Source organism: Alexandromys fortis, unplaced genomic scaffold (genome assembly GCF_014885135.2).
Source record: "Alexandromys fortis isolate MF-2015 unplaced genomic scaffold, M_Fortis_MF-2015_v1.1 scaffold_86, whole genome shotgun sequence".
In the NCBI taxonomy this organism is placed as follows: domain Eukaryota; kingdom Metazoa; phylum Chordata; class Mammalia; order Rodentia; family Cricetidae; genus Alexandromys; species Alexandromys fortis.
Window position 1 is genome coordinate 4,819,581 of NW_026067965.1, and position 24,718 is coordinate 4,844,298.

The window sequence follows — 24,718 nt, forward strand, 5'->3', positions numbered from 1 at the left end:
TCTCTCATTTTTGGTACATAATTTAAAGTTCATGCAATATTTCTTTAAAATGGTGTTACTAGGGGGTGCAAAACCCTCTTGCTTTTCTGAGTATATTAGTTATAGTTTCATTTTTCTACCCTTTTCTCTTTGAGTTTTGTTCCCACATCTTATCTCCTCCTCTGTTTGTCTGGCTATGGCTTCTCATCCTCTGCTGGCTCCTCACATTAAAGAATGGTACATTCGGTTTGCTTGAGAGCTTCCTTCCCATTGCAATGGCCTTGACTCTTGGCCTCACCTAGCCAGAGACAGAAGCACAGCTGGGCCCTGTGCTTCTGTTTTAGCTGCTTTCCCACTGCTGTGGAGAATCTGAAGAGGAAGCCTTATCTGGGCTAACAACATCAGAGGTCTCAGTCCATGACTGGCCCTGTCACTCAGAGTTCATGATGAAGGCCGAGCATCATGCTGGGGATATGTGGTGGACCAGCGCTGCTCACCTCACGTTGCCGGAAAAGCAGATAGAGACCAAAAGAAGAGGCCGAGGTCTCCAATGTCTCCTCCAGGGGTGTGACTTAGATAGTGAACCGGCTTCCTCCATTAGATCCCATCTCCTAAGGTCTCCACCACCTCCCAGTAGCATCACAGGCTGGGGACCAAGCCTTCAGTGAGGAGCCTTTGGGAAAAACTTAGATTCCAAACTACAAGGATCCTAGTCAGCAATGTTGCAGGTCATGGCCATTAGCTTGGCCAGCTTCTTCAGAGAAATCCTTCCGTCTCACAACAGGGTCAAGAGATACAGACAGAATACAGAGATTATTGGGTACAGCGTGGAGAATTCTGTGGTTATGAGAGGGCTCCCTTCTCAGGATGCTACACTGTCCCCCAGACTTAGGCCCTGACGACTGCAAAACCAATCTTATTTTGAGAGTTGTATCATTGCACGATTCCACAACATTTCGATAAATGCAACTATACAGTCTCTACCTATTGAGACCCGTTCTTCACTTGGCATAATTCTCCAGGGACTAACCCATGTTGTGGAATGTGTCAATGACTTGCTCCTTCCCATTCAGAGCAAAATTACATGCTATGGGCATGGTATAGTTTATCTAAACACTCATTCACCCGTGGACGCCAGGCTGTTTCCTCTTGGGGAGTATTCTAAGGCGGTTGCTAGAAACACTTGTGTTCAGGCTTTTGTCATGAACGTGCACTTCTGTTTCTCTAAGATAAAAGCCCAGGAATAAAGGTACATATGTATTCTAACTAGAGACTAAGGAGTAGGTGCCCCAGGACATAACTGTGTCGGAGGACCAGCTGACTCCTCACTGATGCCGCTCCTTCCTGCAGCGGCGGGTCTCCCACTCATATCAAGCCCCCCTGCCCGTTTGAGCAGAGCCTCCCTTTGAGCGGGTCGCTGGAGTTCAGCGTGTGCCACGCCGCCTCTGACCCCCACACTAGCCCTCGGGGGATGTTACTGTCATTCTCCAGCTACAGCTCAAGAACCAGAGAGGGGACAGAGTCTGCTCAGAGTCGCCCAGCCAAGAAACAAACCAGCCAAACCCAGACTACACACTGCCTGGCAGGTTCCGCCCCTTTTCTCAGCGGCACCCCATGCCAGACTTACAGGATTTCAGACGCACGCTAGTCTGTACTGCGCGATTCCAGCCCTTCCGTATCCCCTGCAGGAACGATGCTAACTCCACAGAAAGAATGCTTCTTTTAAATCTGCCCCTCATCCAGGACTCCCCCTCCACCCCAGACACGGGAGGGGCTCAACCAAGCAGAGATGGTCTAGGCCCCAGAGTGGAAACTGAGTCTCAAATATAGAAAATGGGACAGGAGAAGGGCTGGAACCTCCCGCCTACAATCATGGGTTTAGACTTTGTCCCCGGGGCCTCCCTGGAGCAGAGGCCTCCAGGTTCTGCCACGAAACACATGTGGCTTGAAAGGAAAGAGTTGGGGCTGGGGCTGGGCCAGCACCCTGCCTTTTCCTTCAGCTTTCTCATCCCACAGCCGGCAAAGCATATGTTCTTTCCATATAGAGGAGAAATTGTTCCGAGAGTGAGTAAGTCTCTTGGCCATGAAGCTGGCACAGCCCGCAGAGCACTGGGCAGGAAGCTGGGCAGCGCTGGTTCCCATTCCTGGAAGCTGGACCAGGCTGAGTTGGCTGGCACCCTCCAAAAGGATGGGAAGGCGCCGGGGTGCTGGGTTCTGATGCCCGGGTCATTGAGCTTTCCAGGGTGGGGGTCCAGGAGGATGCTGACGGTCTCTCATATGGATGGGGTGTGTGTGTGGGGGGGGTGCTTTTCTCACTCAGCTGCGGTGCTGGAGGAGCAAAGAACCAGGAGTTCACCAGGGGCAGGCGACCTACAGTCTGGGGCTGAGTCAGAGCTGACTCAGGTGTGTGCTCAGCCAGGCTGGGTCATTGCTAAACTGTTATTTCCAGTACCTCCCCAAACTTTCCTCTATGTTTCAGGGCTAGGTGGCAAGGGGGTGACTCATCTTCAATGCCAAATAGCCCTCTACCAGCCCCAGACACTTATCTTTCCTGGCTCCAAAAAGCCCAATCACCGCCCCCACAACCATTGATCAAAGACCCTACTATGTGTGAGGTCTGAGAAAGTGGGGAGGGTGGGTTTGTGGTAGAGAATAAGATGTTGGGCTGGCCAGGGGTTCAAGTAAAACCATTAAGAAACATGTGGTACATTCTGGGCCCTCAGTAGATGCTAACCTTGAATCCTTCTCTTTCCTGGGTCTTATCCCCAGGGTCCCCTCTAGGACAGCTGGGAGCAAGGAGCAAGTGTCTTGTAAGATGCAGGCTCTTCCCGTAGGCTTTGTATCCCTGGGAAACAGCTAGGCTCCCTCCCAGGCATCCAAGCAGGCCAGCCTGAAGCAGGAAGTCCAGTTAGAGTTCCTTTAAGAATCTAGGTTTGAGTGGAGCAGTGGTGGCACACGCTTTTAATCCCAGCATTTGGGAGGCAGTGGTAGGTGGATCTCTGTGAGTTCAAGGCCAGCCTGGTCTACAGAGCTAGTTCCAGGACAGACTCCAAAGCTACAGAGAAACCCTTTCTCGAAAAACCAAATCAAAATAAAACAAAACAACAACAACAAAAAAGAATCTAGGTTTGTCCTGCCTTTCAAAAGAACTGGAAGCCACAGAAAGAAAGGTGGGTTGTGATTTAGAGAGCCTGGAGCCAGCCTCCTTGGACCTGGGTCATATCTCGGCCCCCTTCTGAGATTAAGACTAGTGACTAGCTTTCTCTTCCGGTCGCAGGCGCTTCGGGAGCCGCCGATTACCGTCCAGCTATGGCCAAGTCCAAGAACCACACCACACACAACCAGTCCCGGAAATGGCACAGAAATGGCATCAAGAAACCCAGGTCACAAAGATATGAATCTCTCAAGGGGGTCGACCCCAAGTTCCTGAGGAACATGCGCTTTGCCAAGAAGCACAACAAGAAAGGCCTGAAGAAGATGCAGGCAAATAATGCAAAGGCCATGAGCGCAAGTGCGGAGGCCATCAAGACCCTGGTGAAGCCCCAGGTGGTGAAGCCCAAGGTGCCAAAGGGCCCCAGCCGCAAACTCACCTCTCTTGCTTTCATTGCTCACTCCAGGCTTGGGAAGCGGATTAGAAGCTACATGGCCAGAGGTCGTAGGCTCCAAAAAACAAAGCCCAAGGTTCAAGCCAAGGCAGAGGCCTCAGCTGCAGCTCAGGCTCCCAAAGGTGCCCAGGCCCCTGTGAAAGCCCCATAAAAAAAGGTCTCAGTCTGCCAACGTGAAGACAGATGGACTGGTGTGAATATCTATACGGTATTTGCAGATGTTCAGGACCTTATGCTGTTTTTACAAATAAACTTGAGGCAAGTTCGGTTTAAAAAAAAAAAAAAAAGAGACTAACGACTATCCAGCGGTACCTGATCAGTGCCCAAATTTTTAAAAGCAGCTCAGCTGTGTGCCTTGCTGATAGTCCACGACCGCCACCTAGTGGTTAGTGGCAGCCCGCTAGGGCAAATGCAACCACGGATTTCCCAGATTCATAGAAAACAACAGACCAGCAAGGTGGAGGGAGGGGAGGGGTGTGAGGCCTGGGGGAGCACACAGGGAATGAGAGCTACACTTTCCCCTCCTGAGGGGGAGTCCCCAAGTGCCTGGAGTTCAGTAGCATAGATGGCAGGCATTACCACTGTAAAGCACCTCAGTTTTGTCGGGAGGTAGAACCAGACCAGAATCCCTCAGATCCCAACCTTACCTGCTGTATCATGTTGTGTGCTGTGTTGCTTGAGACAGGATCTCAAGTGAGCTAAACTAGTCTCAAATTGGCTGTATAGCCAGTGACGACCTTGAACTTCTATTCTTCCTGCCTCAGCCTCCCCTTGCTATCCCAGGTGTACATCACCACGCCTGGTTTACAAGGTGCTGGGGAAACGAATCACGGGGCTTTGTGATTGCCAGGTGCTCACCCTAACAAATTAGCCACATCCTCAGCCCTCTTACCGTGAACCTCTCGTCTGTGAAGCAGGGCTAGCCAATGTGCAGGGCCTCGGACCTCCCTCTGTATCAGCTGTCCCGGGAGAAAAAGCTGGGTGGGTGACCAAGTCCTCCCTTGCCGAGGCCACCTGTCAACTCTGGCTGCATATAGCACTCACCTGTCTCTCAAACAGCATTTCTCAAAGCCGGTCACGCCTCTCAGGGAGGCTCCCGTTGCCTGGGAGGCAAGTTGAGTGTGTGACAAGGTCCCTGCCTGTTAGAATCAGATGCAGATGGCCGTTCTCATCCGTGCCAGTGTCCCGCGGCAGATCCACTAGAACAGGACCCAGCATTTGTAGTCCGACTGAGGCGTCTTTGGTTTTTCAGCTTCCGTGTGCGAGGCTGATCTTCTGCCATTAGAAGCCAGGAGGTGCTTCCTGAGGAACCCCAGGACTTGAGTACAGTGTGCTCACACTCAGTACGGATCAGGTACTGACAGCTTCCCAGTCTGCTGATCTGGGTTTAAAGCCCCACTCAGGTAGGTAGACATCAGCAGACTTGGAGAACTTAGGAGCTGGACCCTCCCTCCTAGTCGAAAGTCTAGAACACAAAGGACAGGGACTGCTGGGTAGTGAGGGTCACAAGGTTGGGACCGGAATCATTTCTTGCTGAGGGAAGAAAAGTGACCTCCTAGGCTAACGTGACTCCCTGGACAGCCTGAGGTAACTACTTGAAATGGGCTCTATGGAGTCTTGGAGTTCACGGGAAAAGGGAAGCCTAGTAAAGAACAAAAAACGCATCATCCCGCCACACGCGACACAGCATTGAGCCTCCTCCTGCAAGTCAGAGAGACCCAGTCCAAAGAGATCTCCCATCATGGAGCAGAACAAAGGCCTAAAAGGAATGCTGGGGATAATAGACATACTATAAAGCCTGCCCGGTGCGTAGGTCCAGACGCTGGTCTCTTTGGCCATCGTCTGCTCTCCCTGTTACTGGCACCTACTTTGCAATAAAATCCTGTTTTCTACGCTGCTCTGTGGCTCATGTCTGAATTCTTGCGCTGGAAATCACAAGGGCTAGAGATGGGAGTTGGGATGCAGATTCTGGCAGCAGCCCAAGAAATGATGATGACAGTTACTGACCCTTGGCCTGTTAGAGAAGACAGGAGCGGTGCTCACAGTCTGCAGACAACACCTCATAAATGCTGGGAGCCGATTCGAGCGGCCGCCATTACAAGATGGCGCTTGGCCCGGCCTCGCTTGGTAAACAATTCCATATTAGGCAATGCAGTGGAACTGTGCCTCTCGCATGCGCAGTGGTGATGATGTGCTTAGGGCCAATCCCGTGGCCAGGAGCATCGGCAGGCGCGCATCAGCCAATCAGGCACGACTTGTTTCCTTACCCCCTATAAAAGCAGCCGGTGCTTGGCGCTCTGCCCCTCGCCTCCGTGCTCTCCCTTCAGCCAAGAGGCTCCAATAAAGCGTGATTTGCAGAAGAATCCTCGACTCGTGGTCGTCCTTCCCTGCTGGTCAGGGAGTGCTCTGCACATAAATACCTGATGTCACGTTAGGACTTCCATGTCACTGGCAGAGACGCTGTGGCTTAAGAAAGGAGCTTGCTGGTGGCTACACAGCTCCTAAAGGGCAAAGCTAGCCTCCTGGCCTAGTTCCCTTGGACTCTAGGCTTTCTCATTTTACAAAGAAGGGAGAAGCCAGTGGTGGTGGCGTACGCCTTTAATCCCAGCACTTGGGAGGCAGAGGCAGGAGGATCTTTGTGAGTTCGAGGCCAGCCTGATCTACAAAAGCTAGTTCCAGGTCAGGCTCCAAAGCTACAGAGAAACCCTGTCTCGAGAGAAAAAAAAAAAAGAAGGGAGGGCAGTGGCGGCTCCAAGACATTTTCAAGGCCTCTGCTTCAAAGCGCCAGTCTCAAGATGGGGTGGGTTGACACCCGAACAGGAAGCCTAGGAAACAGTGCCCCTTGATGTAAATTCAACAAGAAGAGAAAGGCCTTAAAACGTATGTTACTCAGATTCCAAAGTGGTTTCCTTGGATGCACAGGATTGAAGTTCCCGAGAAAGGCCAGGGGCATAGGCCTATAATCATACTAAGTAGCCAGGGCGAGGCATTGGGATTGCAAGTTTAAGGGCAACTTAGTGAGGACCCTTTCCAAAGTTAAAAAAAAAAAAAAAAAGGAGGGGCGTGTAGCTCAGTGATAAAAGTACCTAGCATGTGCAAGACCCTGGGTTTACTCCTCAGTACTAAAAATAGGGAGGAAGGGAGACAGGGAGGAGGAGGTAAAGGCACTGGTCACTAAGCTTCATGACCTGAGCTTGATCCGTGGGACCCACGTGGTAGGAGGAGAGAACTAACTCCCAAGGGTTGGTCTCTGACCCCCACACGTGGGCCACAGTGGCCTGCATTCATACACATGGTGGGGTGAGGGGAGTGGGGAGGGAGGGAGCAGTGAGGAGAAAGGGAGGGGAAAGGAAAGGGGAGAGAGAGAGAAGAGAAGGGGCTATGTGATAGAATGCGGAAGTACCAGCATCAACACGTCAGGAAAAGGATGATATAAAGTGAACTGTTCCTTCTAGTTCTCACTCTGTCATGGATGTTTTTTGTTGTTTTGGTGACGGACAGTGCCTAAAAATACATTGTGAAAGCATAAAATCAAATTGACACTCCACTGCTTTCGTCCCAATTGTCTACAGATGGTCGTTGAGTTGTACAGTCTTGGAATTGAATTTTGGTGCGTGTTTTTTTTTCTTGCAACTTTTTTATAATAAGGTTTAGAATTCAAAAATAAGAGTAATTAATGGCAAAAGGTTGAGAGAGGGAGGAGGAGGGCTGGGGATGTGGCTCAATGGTAGAGTACTTGCCTAACATAGAGGAGAGCCTAGCTTCAGTCTCCTAAAGAGTATGAAAGAAAGCATCAGCAAAGGTCTCAATGTAGTATCTAAACTGGCTGCGGTACTACACTCCTATAATGCTCGCGCTCAGTAGGCTGAGCCGGGACAGTCACGAGCTCAAGGTGGGCCTGGGCTCAAGAAGAATTAAAAAGCAAGTTTTCCTATTACTGCCTGCCCAGTGTTCTCTTTGCAATGTGCAAAGTAATAAATAGATCTGGGAGAAGTAAGGGGAGGGAAAGGGGAAGAGTGAAAAAGGTGGGGGGAGTGGAGGAGAAAGGGGTGGAGGGAGAGGCACTTGCTAACTTCCTGGGCATAAATCTTCATTCTGTCACCAAGGAAGACAAAAGACAAGTTCCAATGGTTGATTAGATAAAATACAGTGTGATTTATTACTAAAGGTTTTTTTTTGTATTTGTTTGTTCTGTTTTTTGTTTTTTTTTTTTTTTGTTTTTTTTGTTTGTTTGTTTTTTCCCCAAAAGCAAGAGAAACCCTGTCAAGGAGGAGTGTTCTTGTCTTTGCTTTTGCTATTAGAAATGGGTCTCATCTGTGGAAAACTACTGTCCTTAAGGAGTGGAAGCTTCTGGTCCCTGGAAGAGGATGACCTTCAGTGTGATGCCCCCAGGTGGGACAGTCCTGGCTGGCCTCTGGCTCTGAGTCGCTGAGAGATTTTGTAGAGCTCCATCGTGGCCCTGGCGTCTTCCACAGAGCTGTGACCCAGCCAGTGGTTCTGTAGACACAAGGGAAAGCTAGAGGTAAGGGAGCTGCGTCTGGAGACACCCTGGCCTCCCCAGTCCTGGAGTGGGTCAGTAGGCAGAGTGTCCGTGAGGTCTCTGACTTGGATTTGAGCAGGAATCAGCGGTGGCTGGAGCTGAATAGGGCAGCTTACAAGGAGAGGCAGGGAACTCCAGTGAAGGGTGAGCGGGGTGGGGCGGAGCAAAGGCGCTCAGAGAGAGAAAGGGCGTGACCAAGTGAAGACCAGCAAATTCCATCCATCCATCTCCTACATAGAGGGTAGGCTGGGTGGACATCGGTGCCTGGCCCAGTCCCCTGAGAGGCTGAGAGTACTTGAGAGACAGAGAAGGACACCAGAAGCTCTTTGAAGAGGGGGCCAGAGTATGGGGAAGAACCGGGTTCTAGACTTTCTGTTTAAGAAGAAATGACTGCCATCGGTCACCTCGGTGCTAATCCCTTGGCCCATGGAACCGTCCCAAACCCCAGGAGCTAGATCTGGCTATCCCCAATTTTACTGGATGGGCAACTGAGGCTCAACACAACAAACATTAGATAGTGGGGGCTTACATCCAAGAGCCATGCCAACTCCCTGCTCACCTCCTGGCCTCAAGTCTTATCTGCAACCCGATGAGGGGGCTTGGCTGTTTCCCCTATGTCCTTCTGCTAGGGCAGCCTGCCTTTCCAAGGGCTCCTTTACTCTTCACACTGGGTGCTACAGACGTCTGCGGGGAGACCCAGCTCAGACAGGCTGCCACATCCTGTTCTATGTTATTTTTTTAATTTAATTTAATTTTTTTTAATTTTATTTATTTACTTTTAGTTTTTCGAGACAGGGTTTCTCTGTAGCTTTGGAGCCTGTCCTGGCACTAGCTCTTGTAGACCAGGCTGGCCTCACAGAGATCCACCTGCCTCTGCCTCCCGAGTGCTGGGATTAAAGGCGTGCGCCACCACCGCCCGGCTCTGTTCTATGTTATTAATAAGCAGGTGTCCCTGGTGACGCCTACATCCCAAGTGCTACTGTCCTAGGTGCCACCACCACCCTCGCTGACAGGTGAGGAAACTGAGGACACTGCTTCACTATTGTGGCGGTGGTAGCCAGTGGCCTTAGTCCCAGTTATAGCTCCCTCCCAGGACCTCATGGCCTTGGGCATTTTTTTTTCTTGCCTCTTTCCTCTTAGGTAAAATGACCTGGACACACCTGCCTTATAAGGAATCAAAGTATTATCAGTTCCCAGCAGGCCCAAGGGCTAAGTACACCAGGAACTTTCCTTCCCTGTGGGGTTCATGCCCATAAGGGGAGGGATCAGCACCTCTGACTGTGACAACTATGGCTCCTGTTGAGGTAATCAGCAAAGTCCTCAGTCAGGAGCCAGAAGCCGGGTTCTAAGGACATCAGTGCAGGTAGGGGCCAGTGAGGAGGGTAAACAGAGTCCCTGGAATAACCAAGGTTGAGGAATGGAGCCTAACAGTTCTGCAGAGCAGGCTCAAGATCCCCAGGACAAGGCCTGAGCTGAGAGCCACAGAGGGTAGCAGAAGAGCAGCTGTGAAGACACCGGCTCCTGGTGCAGACATAGAAGATCACTGCACGCCAGGGTATAAGAAAAGCCAGACCATTCTCGTGGGTCAGGGGACTGACTGAGGCCAGCCAGATTCAGGCCCACTCCTGCCTCCAAAACAATTAGCAGAGGTGTGGGGTGGGGGTCCATACCATCAGCCACTCAAGACAAGTCATTCACACCCTACAGGCGCTGGCTCATGGACCCTCTCCAACTGACTCCTCCTTCTCTCTGGCTGGCTCCTCCCTCTCTCTGACTGGCTCCTCCCTCTCTCCCACTGACTCCTCTCTCTCTTCTGAAGGCTGTGACTCTGGCCCTGAAAACCATACTGGGATTTGCTCTCCTAGGGGGCAGACCACCATTCTTCCCATCCCTAGGACACTGCCCTTCTGGCTCCTGTATTCCAGGTTAGCCTCCAACTTACTATGAAGCTGAGGAAGACCTTGGACTTCTGGCCTTCCTGGGCTAGCAGGTGTGCACCATGCTTGGTCTCTGTGGTGTGTGCTAGGAAAGCGTTCTACCCACTGAACTATCTCTCCCCAACAATGCCTGCTCCTGCGCTGCCTCCCATTCAGCCGAGAGCTTCTCCCAGGCAGGGGCATGGCACCTTCACTTTTAGCATCTAACACAGAGTAGGCACTCTGTGAAGCGCTATTGAAACTGCTCATATACCTACAATGCCAGCATTTACAAGGCGGAGTCAGAGTTGGGAATATAGGCTGCACTGCCAGACCCTGCTTTAAGAAAACAAAGGCTAGCCAGGTGGTGGTGGCGCACGCCTTTAATCCCAGCACTCGGGAGGCAGAGGCAGGCGGATCTCTGTGAGTTCGAGGCCAGCCTGGTCTACAAGAGCTAGTGCCAGGACAGGAACCAAAAGCTACGGAGAAACCCTGTCTTGAAAAATAAAAAATAAAAAAAAAAAAAAGAAGAAGAAAAAGAAAAAAGAAAACAAAGGCTGATGCTTGTTCAGCTTGTTGTGGTCAAGTCCCTGGGTCTGCTCCCCAATGCTGAAACATTAAAAAAACAAAAACAACCAACAAACAAAGCCTCCCAACTGAGCACTGGTGGCACACGCCTTTATTCCCAGCACTCTCAAGGCAGAGGCAGGCAGACTTCTGGGTCTGAGGTCAGTCTGATCTCAGAGTTCCAGGACAGCCAGGGCTACACAGAGAAGCCTTGTCTCAAAAAAACGAAACAAAATTGTTGACCAGGAGGGTCCCTGTGTTCCCTATGTAGTGTTTGGCTCTTAAGGTGGGCCCCCTACCTACAGCTCTTCTCACTTGGAGAAGGGTGAGTCCCACCCCCACATACTGAGGAGGCAGCACCTTGGAGCAACATGGAACATATGACAGGAACTGGTGCATAGGTGCCTGGGCTGGCCCCCTCCACATGCAGGTTCCTGAGATGCAGGAAGCAATTCCCTCCAGGCAGCCCAGCGGCAGCTAAATGAGCACATTACTTGAGGGCCAGGGAGGAAACTCCTACGCCCCAAGGACCGCTTCTATGGTGTCTGCATATGCACTTGGCAATGTTACAGATGATTCTGGTTAAACCAATTCTACTAGTGTGCTTGTTCTTCGTGTTCTTTTTCTCCTTCCACACCAGTGGCTTCTGAAAATATCGATGTGCTATATGATAATATGAGTCTTCCTGATCTGATAGAGCGGGCAGGCATTGAGCTGTAAAGCAGGTCATGGGAAAAAACCCTAACTGATGAAAGAATTGGGGAAAATACAGAAATTGTTCTTCACCTGATTATAAAACTTGGCAAAAGAATTATACTGAAGGGGCTGGAGAGATGGCTCAGCGGTTAAGAGCATTGCCTGCTCTTCCAAAGGTTCTGAGTTCAATTCTCAGCAACCACATGGTGGCTCATAACCATCTGTAATGGGGTCTGGTGCCATCTTCTGGCTTGCAGACATACACACAGACAGAATATTGTATACATAATAAATAAATATTTAAAAAAAAATTATACTGAAATGGAAAAGAACTTGGCTATGATGAATAAAGTTTCTGAGGAACCTAGGGCTTTAGGGCTGACTGCCTATGGCCTTATAAATCAAAATTGGAATCGTGAGGAACAACAATGGGAAAGGTACGACAATGGAGTAAAACCCACTGAACTATGCTTCTGTAACTGCAAGTAGTTAGCCAGGGAGGTGGAAGCCTCAGAAGTTGTTTTATGATTAACTCAGCCAAGAAGTGAGAATATAGTGGCTTGCATGTGGCTTGGGAACTGGGGAAGTGTCATAATGAATGATGATGTTCTGATTTCAAAGAATCTTTATACTTCCTGTGAACTGCTTTGCCCAGGTAATGATTAACCTGTGGCAAGAAAAAAAAAAAAGAATCATTTTCCTTGTGTAAACCTTACAATAAAAGACTGAGGTTTGAAACCCAGGGTAAAAGAAGAAGGAGGAGGAGGAGGAGGAGGAGGAGGAGGAGGAGGAGGAGGAGGAGGAAGAGGAGGAGGAGGAGGAGGAGGAGGAAGTTATTGTTGCCTCACAGCAGATAGCCTGTCCCCTGCATCAGAATCCTGTGTTTGTATACTCATTTCGCCTTCCAGACATCCCAGATTCGAGCCCCACTTTTCTGCTGAGGCTGGTCCCCGGCACATAGGGACCCCAGCTCTCAGGTCCCACTATGGCACATTGGAGGTGCAGGCTTTCGACCATTCCCCTGGGGTTGCAGTGGTATAAGACCCATGGTTCACATGATTTAAGTCAAGAACCCTTTACCAGGGGCTTTCCCCTCTCCTTCCCTGCCAGTGCTCCTGGGATCACCTCACAAAGAGGTTTTCTGTATTCCCTTCCTTGACTCCGGTCTCCTGAAGCCAAAGACACCTCACACACAAACATACAGCCTCTCAGGGGTGGAGGGAAGAATCTTGGGGTTGCATGTCTGCACTAGAGCTCCTGAGGTAGTGGTGGAGAGTCCTGGAAGATAGGCCCAGGCCCAGCAGGCTGCAGAGAGACTCCTTACCTGGAGGGGTGAGGGAGTGGGAAAGAAAAGGAGGAGGAGCCTCACTTTTAGGAAAGAGAAGACTAAGGAGAAAGTAGGAAGAGGACTCCTTGTTTGGAGGAGGAGAGAAAGCCGGAAGAGCAAGAGTGGGCTACTCTTCATTTGAGGGGGAGGAGGGAAAAGAGAGAGATGGGAGGGTAATGGAGGCAGGGGGGGTGGAGGGGGAGGGGTCCTCACCTGGATGCGCTTGTTTAGCAGCCGCTCGCTCAGCACCCGCAGGGACACCCGTCTGTAATGGCCCACCTTGGCCTCATGACTCAGCACCATGTCTGTGGAGGTGTCGTAGACGGTGTAGTTGTTCATGTCCTCCTTCAGTGCATTGAAGTCATGCTTCAGGTCGTGGCCCACCACCAGCTTGCCTTTGAGAAGCTGCAGGATCTGTTCAGGAAGACACGTGTCCCCACGCATGTCCACCCTGGGTGCTCCAGGCAGGGTGCCACCCCTCCCCGGAGTCATGGAGCTAGGTGGGCAGTGGCCACTCTTGGAGCTGCCATGGGACCCTGGGCCAAATCGCCTTCCCTCACTGGAGGGACACAAGGTGCAGAGCCCTTCTCAAAGCAGTCTAACTCTGTGAGGACCCCTACCCTGGGCTGCTTCCGAGGCTCATGGGAAGGGCTTGCATGGACACACAGAATATAGACTATGTCCTTTAACCTGCTGAGCAACCCTGCTGTTACAAGAGGGCAAGAAATGACCTCTCAGAGGTGTCCACCCCTCTAAGGGGAATCTGTGAACACATACCTGGCGGCTGTGTGTGTGTGTGTGTGTGTGTGTGTGTAAGTGCCCGTGGAACTTAAACTATTGGCCAGGTATTGATCTTAAAATAGGGAAGCTTTTGGTGGGGATTGTGGCTCAGTGGGAAAGTTATTAGATCCAATCCCTAACACTGGCCAAAGAATGAGAATTCCAGAATAGACCCCCATTATCAAGGACCCTTAGTTCTGAAGGTCAGGGATTTTATTTTCTTTTGAGGATAATTTGTGGACTGTTGGTAGTTTTGAACAGGAGGAAGGACCAAGGCCAAGGTGTTCAAGCTGCCTCCAGAACCTGGCAAGGGATGAGAAACCAGCCTTGCAAACTCCTTAACTCTGGTCCCAAAAAGGCCCAGGTTGGACTTCTGAAAAGAAGAACATTAAGATAACAAATTCATACTGTCTTAAAGCTTTAAGTTGCTGGCTCGGTTCAACAAAAGCTAGCCCAGTTAGGAGGGAGGCCCAGGCTTAACAGAATTCTACAGAAGAGAACAATGGTAACAGAAAACCCAGAGAATGAAATCATTTTCCTAAAGTGTCTCTGACCATTTTAAATGTTTGTTAATTCCTTCATAGTGCTCTTTAAAAACAATAATTAGGGCTGGTACGGTGATATTTTGTTTGTGCTATAACAAATAAAGCTTGCCTGAGGATCAGAGTGTGGGGTGAGCCACTAGTTAGCCATAGAGGCCAGGCAGTGATGGCTCACACCTTTAATCCCAGTACTTGGGAGTCACACGTCTTTAATCCCAGCACTAGAAAGGTGGAGACAGGAAGGGATATGATTGGGCAGAGAGTGGAATATAAGGTGAGAGGAAGTAAGAGTTCAAGCCATTCAGTCTGAGGATTCATGGAGACAAGAGCTTGCCCACTTTGGTCTGAGGATTTCGTAGAGGTTAAAAAGTCTCTCTAGTGAGTGGTTCCTTTACTTCTCTGATCTTTCAACATTTGCCCTGATATCTGACTCTGTGTTTTTATTATTAAGAACAATTAGAATTCGCGCTACAAGCTGGGGTGTTGGTCAGCCGGTAGAGTAGTTGCCTGGCATGGGGTGTTTGGTTGGAAGCATCACCCCAACCCCTGGCATCCATATATCCTAAAAAAGTCTGGAATATTTGGGTGAAAAGTTCCATCCCAAGCCCCCTCCTCTGGGAGTTGCCTCAGTCCAGACTCCACCGCCTACAAAGCCCCTCAAACGGTGACCCCTCCCCAGAGAGGCTCAAGACCACACCCACAGTGTATTTAAACTGACCCCCAGAGAATAAACACATGATTTTCTGATCTTCCTTTCCTGTTTCCTCTCTGAGGGCCTGGAAGGTCACTGGGGAGTGTTGGCATCCATTAAACCTGGGCTTTTTCTAATTCGGTTTGATTTGGTCTGATTTGGATTATTGTGTCAGTGGAGAGATTTATCAGGGTGTAAAAACTTTTCATGGGAGAACCTAGGTCCTATCCCATATAAAGCTGGCATGGTGGCACAGACCTGCAATCTAAGAATTTGGGGGCTGGAGTTGGGAGGATCAGTTCACAGTGAGATCAAAGTCAGTCTGAGCTACATGGGACCCTAAGCAAACCAAGGAGGAGGAATGAACTTCCTCTGGCTAGGGAAACCCTGGAGAAAGGTCATATATAGAGACAGCTGAGAAAATCTAATACAGCAGCAAGCAACTTTACACATAACTTCTGCCTGCTGGCCCTGCCACACTGCCCCTACTACCTAGCCCTGCTCGACCACAGATACACAGGCACGACAAATGCTACCTACCAGTGTTTGGGCCATTTTTGGGGATGATGTGCTAAACATCGGAATGCTGGGATCCCCACACAGAGAGGGAGTGACAGAGCCTGGCTTCAGAGCATCTGCTTGTCACACTGCTGGATGAGCAAGGTTGATCTAGCAGCCCAGTGAGGGAATGGGCAACCCTCGGAGCATTCAGCTCATGTCTTACATGGACTTCTAAGCCTCCCCTTGGCCTCTCTCCCATACCCTGGCACACAGCACAGCAACATTCTTTAACTTGGCTAGAAAGAGGCATCTGGAAACAAAACAGGGTGTCTGGCCTTGGCTATGGCTTCAAGACAGCTCTTCCTGCCTTCAGCTTTCTCTGTCCACAACCAGCAAGCACCTTAACCTGCATCATAGAAAAAGCTTCCTGCCTGCCTAACGCTGCTCTACTGCCTGCTTCTCCCGGGGACATCAAAGGGCCTCTCTGGGCTTGTGTTGATTGACACTTAGCCAAGAAGCTTGAGGTGGAGGCTTGTCCCATTATCTGGCTAACTGGCACCCAGATGCAAAAGGAGGCCCAGGTCTTGAGTCAGAAGATCAGGTGCTGGTGCCCCCTGTTCATGGGCTCCTTGATCCTAGGTCCTATCATTTCCCAGATGAATCTTATTCAGAGCACCAAGACCAGCTGCAGAGGCACAGGATCAAAGGGCCTGGAGCCGGCCCTTGGCAACCCTTCCCCTGGTTCCACTTTGCTGATCAGTTTGGGAAACCTGCCTGGACCCTGACAGCTTCTAGGAGTCCATTACTTTGTCTCTTCCACACCCTCAACCCTCCACTGCTTCCTATATCTGGCCATTCACTGCTGGCGACCAGCAGAGGTGGCTGTAAGTAGGGGACTGGAGAGAACTCTTGTCTTCCCAGAGGATCAAGGGTCTCCCTGCTTCCTCTTGTCTCTTGCCAAGCTCACGGTTACTCCACCCCTGGCTCACACTGCTATCCTGGATTAAAAGAAGAGCAGCCTAGTCGCCTCTGGGACCTGGCTAAGCTCCGCAGGGACCTGCCAGGTGTCAGAGTCTCAGCTTATACCCCTCCCTGACCACAGACTACCTCCTTCTGCCTTTGGAGAGCCGACAAAAACAAGATATGAGCTATAAGTAACCTCTATTCCCGGAAGTAGAGCGACACGAAGCTGCCAGGAAGGAGCCCTGAGCCTGATGGTTGATATGTAGTTCACCTGCCTGTGTCTTCAGCGCATCATTGCCCTTCTTGGGCTCCTTGTTTGTGATTTGTCAGAGTCTCTATAAACCCGTGTTTCTACACTGGAGCTCTATAGGCCGAGGCCCACCCATTGTGTCTTTCCTGTGGAATTAGGACAGGGGAGGAGGCTACTGAACAGCACGTCCAGCCTTTGTTTACGTGCTGCTAGTGGCAGCCCTGCTCCCGCCACAGTGACAGCCGGAAATGTCTCTGGTGGGGGATGGGTGTGAGTGTGTTTGCGAATTCTCATCTCATTCAGAACCAGTGTTCCAGATGATTGGCCGATCAAGGTATGTAGAAAGATATAGAACAATTGCTTTACCCTGTGAAAGCAATAGTGTCACACTACAAACTAAGACACACATCTGTAAGCCCAGGAGGAGCAGAAGTCCAATTGGCCTACATAGTGAGTCCGAGGACAGTCTGGGCTATATGAGGCTCTGTCTTCCACAAAGAAAACGGAGCTGGTGTCAGTGTTCTAACATTCCTGGGCAGAGCCAGGGGGCTCAGGCTAGCCCACAGCACTCCTGGCTATCACAGGCTGCCTTACTGCATGCCATGACTTGAGCCTACTCACTTCTCTCTTTAACCTGGGGTTGAAGAGCTTTGAACAGAAAACTTGCCCAGAACTCAGCTCTGGCAAGTCCTAGATGCCTCTGGAAAGTTCCATTGCCTGTGGATCTGAGAAAAGGCTAGCAGCTTCTTTCTTCTGGGGGTCCCCAGTACATTTTGGGGCCCATGCGTATTTTCTGCCTTTAGGAGTAAAACATAGATGAGGCTGGGGAAACAGTTCTGTCAGTAAAGGGCCAGATACACAAGCATTAAGGACCCAGGTTTGGATCCCCAGCACCCACTTAAAAACTGGGTGTGTAGGCACATGCCTATATGCCTCATGCTGGGGACCAGGTGGAGACAAGGAGATCCCTGAAATTCATTGGCTGGTCAGTCGTCCTTTCCAAAGCAATGTGTGTCAGGGTCGCAAAAATAAGGCGGGAAGAAATCAAGACAGACACCATACACTGATGGACCTTGGCCTCTACACACATGTACACCTGTACCCACACGTGTATACACAAACAAGTGCATACAGGCTACACACACACACACACACAAACACACACACACAATTATGAAGAATGCATTTGGAAGTGCATGTCTGTATCCTCAGCTACTCAGGAAGCTGAGTAGAAGGACCAAAAGTTCAAAACCTGCCGGGTTAGTGAGTTCAAGATCAGCCTGAGAAGCTTAGTGAGACTGTATCTCAAAAAGTATAAAGACAGCTGGGGATGTGACTCAGTTGGTGTAAGGGTCCGGTTCAATCCCAGCACCACAAAAACAAGTAACAAAATACCGTGGTTAGTGAGTGAGAACCAGCTGTGTAGGGAACCAGCACACTCTGTGTGAGTAAGCATTTGTCAGGTCCAAACACCCCCCCCACACACACACACACACAAGAGCAGGCCCTCTGACTAGGTTCAGGATGACAGTAAAGACTCCAGCTGGAGGAGAAGCAAAAGGATTCCAGGTGATAGGTCGGAGTTCCTACACAAGCATTCTTCAGGAACCTGTGAAAAGGGTTTCTGTCTGCCAGAAGGAGCCACTTCCCTTATCTTCCCTTGCCTCTCTATTGACATACACCTGTGCCAATGCAATCTTCCAAGCTCCCCAGTCTCTACCAGCATGTACCTACCTACATCCCAAAGCCACCCTGCCAAGTTTTTTTTTCCCTCCTGCACCCCAGAGATAGCGTCGCAGTCTGAACACAATTTCGGTTTTCACCCACGGTGTGGTTCAGTTTGGTGGTTCCCTTGCACCCTCTCTTACAACATTCATGACATGATCATGGCCATGCCAAGGATAAAAGTGCTGCAGACTCATGGAGACAGAGAGGCTTTACCCAGGTCTGGCTCAGGAGAATTGCAGAGCCTCCCCTGGTCCGACAGTTCTGGATGAATGGTTAACCTTTAGCTAAAAAGCAGTATGTAGAGAAATAATTGGCCACAGCTTCCTCTCCCCGGATGACTGCGGCTTGAGACCAGTCCCCTACAGAGACACCCAACCAAGATTAGCTAACCTGCCTCCTTGGTTTCTGAGCTGATGGTAACTTACTGCCTTGGGAATAAAATGGCTGTTTTCTCTCTGTAAATTTCTTGCTGTAGCTTCCTCCCATCTGTTACAAATTTGGGATTTATCCCCCACAATCCAGCACTATTTGATCATTTACTGGGTACAATTTTCCCTATGCATTTGGGGTGTACTGATTACATTCCCTAGCTATGTGTGAAAACAATTTCCACTACCAGGCCTCTTTTCCTCTCTCCTATCTGGCTTCCTGCAATTATCTTTATTGACAGGCATTTTGGGCAGTGTTTAGAATCCAGACAAAGGCATTTTGTTTAAGACATTTCCAGATATCCAAACATAGAATTATTATATGCCCAAAGCTGTTGATTCATAGCTGCTCAGATATATAGAAAAAAATCAGCATGCCCTGGTTTTACCTCACTTATAGATAAGGAAAGCGGTGACCTAAGACTAACCTTGCATTATACTCACCTTCACCTCAGTGTACGGATGATCTTAGCTCAGGAAACGTACTGCTTGTGTTCTACTCTCAGAGACAGCAAGAAAGACATTCTTCTCACTGGCCCCATAGACCCACACAGCCAAGGATCAGAAAGACTAATAAGTATCAAGCCCCAGATCTGATCATTTAGAGGTTTGGGTCTCCTTTATGCTTCAACCACTTAGAGCAAAGGTGTCAACTTCAGATCTAAAAGGCCCTGAGAACTTGCAACATCTGGCAAATGTGCTAATGGATCAAGGGCCATAGCTTCCCATTTGTTTATGTAGGTTGCCTGGTTACTCGGTACTCTCTATGCATGATGGGGGGACAAAAGCAGAGCACTGAATAAAAAGACAATCTTTGCCTTCCTTGTGATTTTACTGAATATAAACTTCTTAGCTCTTTATTCTAACCATCTAAAAATATAGCGTAGCACACTAGTCTTCCCTTCTAGAATTCCCTGATGATTTAATCTCCTCCTTAATTAACCTTAAGGGGAGGGGAGGGACACATGTTCACTAAGCCACTCCCATCTTTGAGCTGACAGTCATGGCTCCGTGTGTGTGTGCGCGCGTCATTTATGTCCTATCTGTCTTTTATGGCCCTAAAGAATTCCAGTCCTGGACACCACCCACCCCTGGCTGGGAAATTGCTGGTTGATAGGAGTGTAGAAACTGCAGTATGCAACTTCATATGGAAAAGCAAAAACCCCAGGATAGCCAAAACAATCCTATACAATAAAAGAACTTCTGGAAGCATCACAATCCCTGACTTCAAACTCTACCACAGAGCTACAGTACTGAAAACAGCCTGGTATTGGCATAAGAACACACAGGAGGACCAATGGAACCAAATCGAAGACTTGGATATTAATCCACACACCTTCAAATACCTGATTTTTGACAAAAAAGCAAAAAATATCAAGTGGAAAAGATAAAGCATATTTAACAAGTGGTGCTGGCATAACTGGATATCAACATATAGAAGAATGAAAATAGACCCACATCTATCACCATGCACAAAACACAAGTCCAAAATGATCAAAGACCTCAATATAAAGCCATCCACACTGAACCTTATAGAAGAGAAAGTGGGAAGTACACTTGAACACATTGGCACAGGAGACCACTTCCTAAATATAACCCCAGCAGCACAGACAGTGAGAGAAACAATTAATAAATGGGACCACCTGAAACTGAAAAGCTTCGATAAGGCAAAGGACATGGTCAAAAAGACAAAACGACAGCCTACAGAATGGGAAAAGATCTTCACTAACCCCACATCAGACAGAGGTCTGATCTCCAAAATATACAAAGAACTCAAGAAATTGGTCATCATAAGATCACATAATCCAATAAAAAAAAATGGAGTACAGACCTAAACAGAGACCTCTCAACAGAGGAATCTAAAATGGCTGAAAGACACTAAAGGAAATGTTCAACATCCTTAGTCATCAGAAAAATGCAAATCAAAACAACTCTGAGATTCCATCTTACACCTGAAAGAATGGCCAAGATCGCCCCATGCCTTTAATCCCAGCACTTGGGAGGCAGAGGCAGGTGGATCTCTGTGAGTTTGAGGCCAGCCTGGGCTTTAAGGGCTAGTTCCAGGACAGACATCAAATCTACAGAGAAACCTTGTCTCAAAACAAAAGAGAGAGAGAGAGAATGGTCAAGATCAAAAACACTGATGACAACTTATAGAGAGGTTGTGGGGAAAAGGGAACACTTCTACATTACTGGTGGAAATGCAAGCTAGTACAGCTCCTTTGGATGTCAGTGTGGCAATTTCTCAGAAAATTAGGAAACAACCTTCCTCAAGACCCAGCAATACGACTTTTAGGTACATATCCAAAGGATGCTCAATCGTGCCACAAGGACATGTGCTCAACTATGTTCATAGCAGCATTGTTTATCACAGCCAGAACCTGAAAACAACCTAAATGCCCCTCAACAGAAGAATGGATAAGGAAAATGTGTGGTACATTTACACAATGGAGTACTTCACAGCAGAAAAAAATAATGACATCTTGAATTTTGCAGGCAAATGGATGGAACTAGAAAACATTAGTTTGAGTGAGGTAATCCAGACCCAGAAAGACAGTTATCACATGTACTCACTCATAAGTGATTTTTAAAAATAAAGCAAAGAAAACCAGCCCACAAATCACAATCCCAGAGAACCTAGACAACAATGAGGACCCTAAGAGAGACTTACATAATCTACATGAGAAGTAGAAAAAGACAAGATCTCCTGAGTAAATTGGGAGCACGGGTATCTTGGGAGAGGGTTGAAGGGGGAGGGGGGAGGCAGGGAGGGGAGCAGAGAAAAATGTAGAGCTCAATAAATATCAAAAATAATAATAAAAAAAAAGGATTCTAGTCCTGGACAGCCCCGGGCTGGGAAATTGCTGGTTGTTAAGAGTGTATAAACTAGAAGCATTTGCAGCAGAAAAAGAATAAAGAGACATGCTAAGGAAAATTGTGTGAGTTAATCTTTTTTTTCCCTCAGATCTTCTTAGTTAATTTCCTTTGCTGGATGTAGTGCCTTAGCCGGGCCTTGAAGGAGTCTGAGCCCCTGATTACGGTGCATATCTATCAGAACCAAGGGTTCACCCCACCCCACGTTTTCTGTATGCGTGTCTTCATTCCTCATTACTCTAGCCTGGTCAGTCCCAAAGTCATACACGTCGTGGCACGGCTTCTTCAGGGATCTATGTTCCTGAAAGTCAAGGACAGCTTGGTGTTTGGGCACCTAGTATGCAGGCAGCCTCGTAAAGGCCTTGGATGGGGCGGGGACCAGGTTCTGGCAGGGCTACTTCATTGGAAGTGGTGGAGCAGGGTGAGGGGATATGAGATGCAGTACTAGGCTCCTGTTCTAGGAGGCTGAAGAACATTAAGGTCAGTCAAGGGCTCAAGTAGCCTGGGCTGCGATGGATGGAGTGTGCCATGCTGGCCACTGTCCCTTATACTGGACACTCATGCGGAATGTTGGAACAGAACGTTACAGCTCCAGCCCCGAGTCAGAATGAGCTCCGCTCAACCTCCCCGTGTACCACCGACCTTGCCCCTTGGTCTCCTCATCTGGAAAAGTGGGAGCCATGGAACTGGCTACCTCATTCTTGCCGCTGCCGCAGAATGAAGAACGTGGTGTGACTTTGCCTAGGATAGGATCTGGAGCATGGCACTGGATACATTCATAGTGTATGATATCCATCTTCATATCACAGAACCTTGATGAGTGAGCTCAGAGAGGGCGGCCATCAAGCCGAGGACACAGAGCAGGCAGGTGGCAGAGCTGGGAATGCTTGCTCTTGGCCCCTTCCCCAGGCTGCCTGTGTGTGTTAGCTGCAACTCCAGAAAGGGTGGATGGTGGAATAGAGGCAACTTCGTCGCTGAAAACTCAGAAGGGTGGATGGTGGAATAGAGGCAACTTCGTCGCTGAAAACTCAGATCTGCTCTTATCCCACAGACATTCCCGGGGCACCTTCCAAAGTCTAAGCAGTATGTCCTTGGTAGATACAGATAAGTGTGCATCGGAGCAGCAGGGAGCCATGACTCAAGAGTGTCTGCTTCCTTGTGAGACAATTAATTCCTGAGTACCACTTGGTTGGGGTAGAAATGAAGGGTGAATGAGCATGGGGAGGGCTAAGAAGGGGGGGAGGGAGGAAGTGAGGAAGGGAAGGAGGGGAAAGGGAAGAGCAAGAAGAGGAGTGGGAGGAGAAAGGAGGGGGGAGAAGGAAAGAAAGGAGGAAGAGAAACAGAGATGTAGGGAGGGAGGGGGAGGGAGGGAGGGAGAGAGAGAGAGAGAGACTACTCCACTACCTAGTAAGTAATAGCACTGTTGAGATTTTTTTTTTTTTTTTTTTTTTTTTTTTTTGAGACTGGGTTTCCCTGTGGCTTTGGAGCCTGTCCTGGAACTAGCTCTTGTAGACCAGGCTGGGCTCAAACTCATGTGCACCGCCACCAACGCCCAACATCACTGTTGGGATTTTTTATGTCTAGCCTTCAGTGCTCTGGTACATACTGGGCATGTCTCTGTAGAGACCAACCACAGTTCCTGTGGTCTTGAACTTCCCCAAGCTCCTGTTGAACCTACCCAGAGGTGATGAACCCTGGGGAAATTTCCACTTGAGTTTTTATTTCCCTTCAGTCATACAAAGAAACAAAGTATCTGGGAGACGTGGCCACAGACTAAAGGGTAAAAAAAACCTTGGTCTTCAAGCTCAAGAGGGAGCCTGCTACAGCCCAGAGCACTTGGTTAGGGAACAAGATCTCCAGTCCAGGAATCTCTGGCCTCAGAACTCAAGCCTGTTCGGCCTCGGAGCCTCATTTCCCAGGCTCACCAGGGCTGTGTGGTCCAAGAGAGAGGGACAACAGCAGGAATTCAACTTCCCCAGCACCAGACCCAAAAATCAGACCAAATAGATGCTCTGGAAGCAGCCCCAGATGGGAGCCTAAGGTTCTCTGTTGGCGGCGGAACTATCTCATTGGGGGCTGTGATACCTAGGCCCAGGGTTCATTTCTCAGAAATGTGAAGAATTTCTCATGGTAGAGTCACAGACCACAGACCCTAGGGAAGGTGCCGAGGAGGAAGGACAGGGTCCCTGCAACTCCTGTTGGCTTGACTCCTGGTCCTTCACTTACCTCTAGCTTGGCTTCAGCAAAAGGCGTAGCCCTCATCATGTGCTGAGGTGTGATCCCGCTGACTCTGGTTCTATAATCGGTGATCACGCCCTCTGGCCGGATGTATTTGTCGTACAGAACTGCGCCATAGAGGTTCACGATGCTGCAGCGGGCAAGGCCACTCACCATTTGGGGCCCTACGCCCACCATCTCGCAGTCTATGGCCACCACCTCTGGGCTGCCTGCCATGTTCCTTGGCGACCCTCAGAAAGTCCTGGAGGATGGGTGGGGGTGGGCGACCAGGGTGTCATTCAAGTACCCACAAGCCTCCAGGCATCCTGGGCCACCACCCTGCCAGACTACACCCTCAGCCCTATTCTTTGTCCCCAATGGCACCTGGCAACAGGGGACGCTGGCCTCTTATCACCCTTCAGCTTCTCGGTGCTGAGGTGCCAGGCCCTGCTGGTCCTGTCTGGCTGTCCCACCAACAAGCAGCCCCCTCCCTCTGCTTCCCAGACTGGGCTGCTGTGGGGTTCCTGTTCTCACCTGTCTGCTCCCGTGCCCGAGTTCTCTTCGGCCTTTTTGTTGTCACCACTCGGTTACTGCAGTTACTTTGGGAAGTGACTCATCTCTAACTTGAGCCTCTTTTAGTTTCAGTTTCTGCTTTGTTATCAAGGGAAGTCGGGGAAGGGGGCAGGCCTGGTAGGCTGGGCTGCTTCATCCCCTCAGGCTAGCAGGTGGGGGGCCAGCCAGCAGGCGAAATCAAGGGCTGGTTGCCTCAGGGTGTCCCTCCTCTAGCCCTGCCCTCCTCCCTTTCAGATGACGTGTCTGTGTCTGACGTGGATGGAGTGGATTGCAACATCTTTCTTTTTCACCCTCCACCCAGAGAATAAACATCCCCGGGATGGGAGCCCGAGGAATGTCCTACAACTTCTGGGATCTGCTGTCAGAGGGATAACCTGTGAGGTCTTCTGAGGGCAGAGCAAGCCGGTTCTGAAACAGTGGGTTATGAACTGGGCAGGGCAGGAGAGTGGTTGGATAGGAGGGGGCAGGTCTCTGGAATCTGCCCCAGTGAAGGTAATGGAGGCTGTGGGTGTGGCGTGTGTGTGTGGGGGGGGGGGGGGGG

At 49.6% G+C, this 24,718-nt stretch overlaps 2 protein-coding genes across 2 annotated transcripts; one reads left to right on the forward strand and one right to left on the reverse strand.

Moving 5' to 3' along the window:
- The first annotated feature begins 3,288 nt into the window (after nt 1-3,288).
- On the forward strand, nt 3,289-3,735 carry LOC126508608 (60S ribosomal protein L29-like). Its single transcript, XM_050153921.1, has one exon. It carries the CDS (start codon nt 3,289-3,291, stop codon nt 3,733-3,735), a length of 447 nt encoding a protein of 148 aa, XP_050009878.1.
- Nucleotides 3,736-7,715: 3,980 nt separating this feature from the next.
- Isg20 (interferon stimulated exonuclease gene 20) lies at nt 7,716-24,687 on the reverse strand. The gene is made up of 4 exons (XM_050154081.1): nt 24,139-24,687; nt 23,614-23,866; nt 12,844-13,044; nt 7,716-8,081 (listed from the first exon to the last, which is right to left on the reverse strand). Exons 2-4 carry the CDS (start codon nt 23,839-23,841, stop codon nt 7,959-7,961), a joined length of 552 nt encoding a protein of 183 aa, XP_050010038.1. The 5' UTR covers nt 23,842-23,866; nt 24,139-24,687; the 3' UTR covers nt 7,716-7,958.
- Nucleotides 24,688-24,718: the final 31 nt, after the last annotated feature.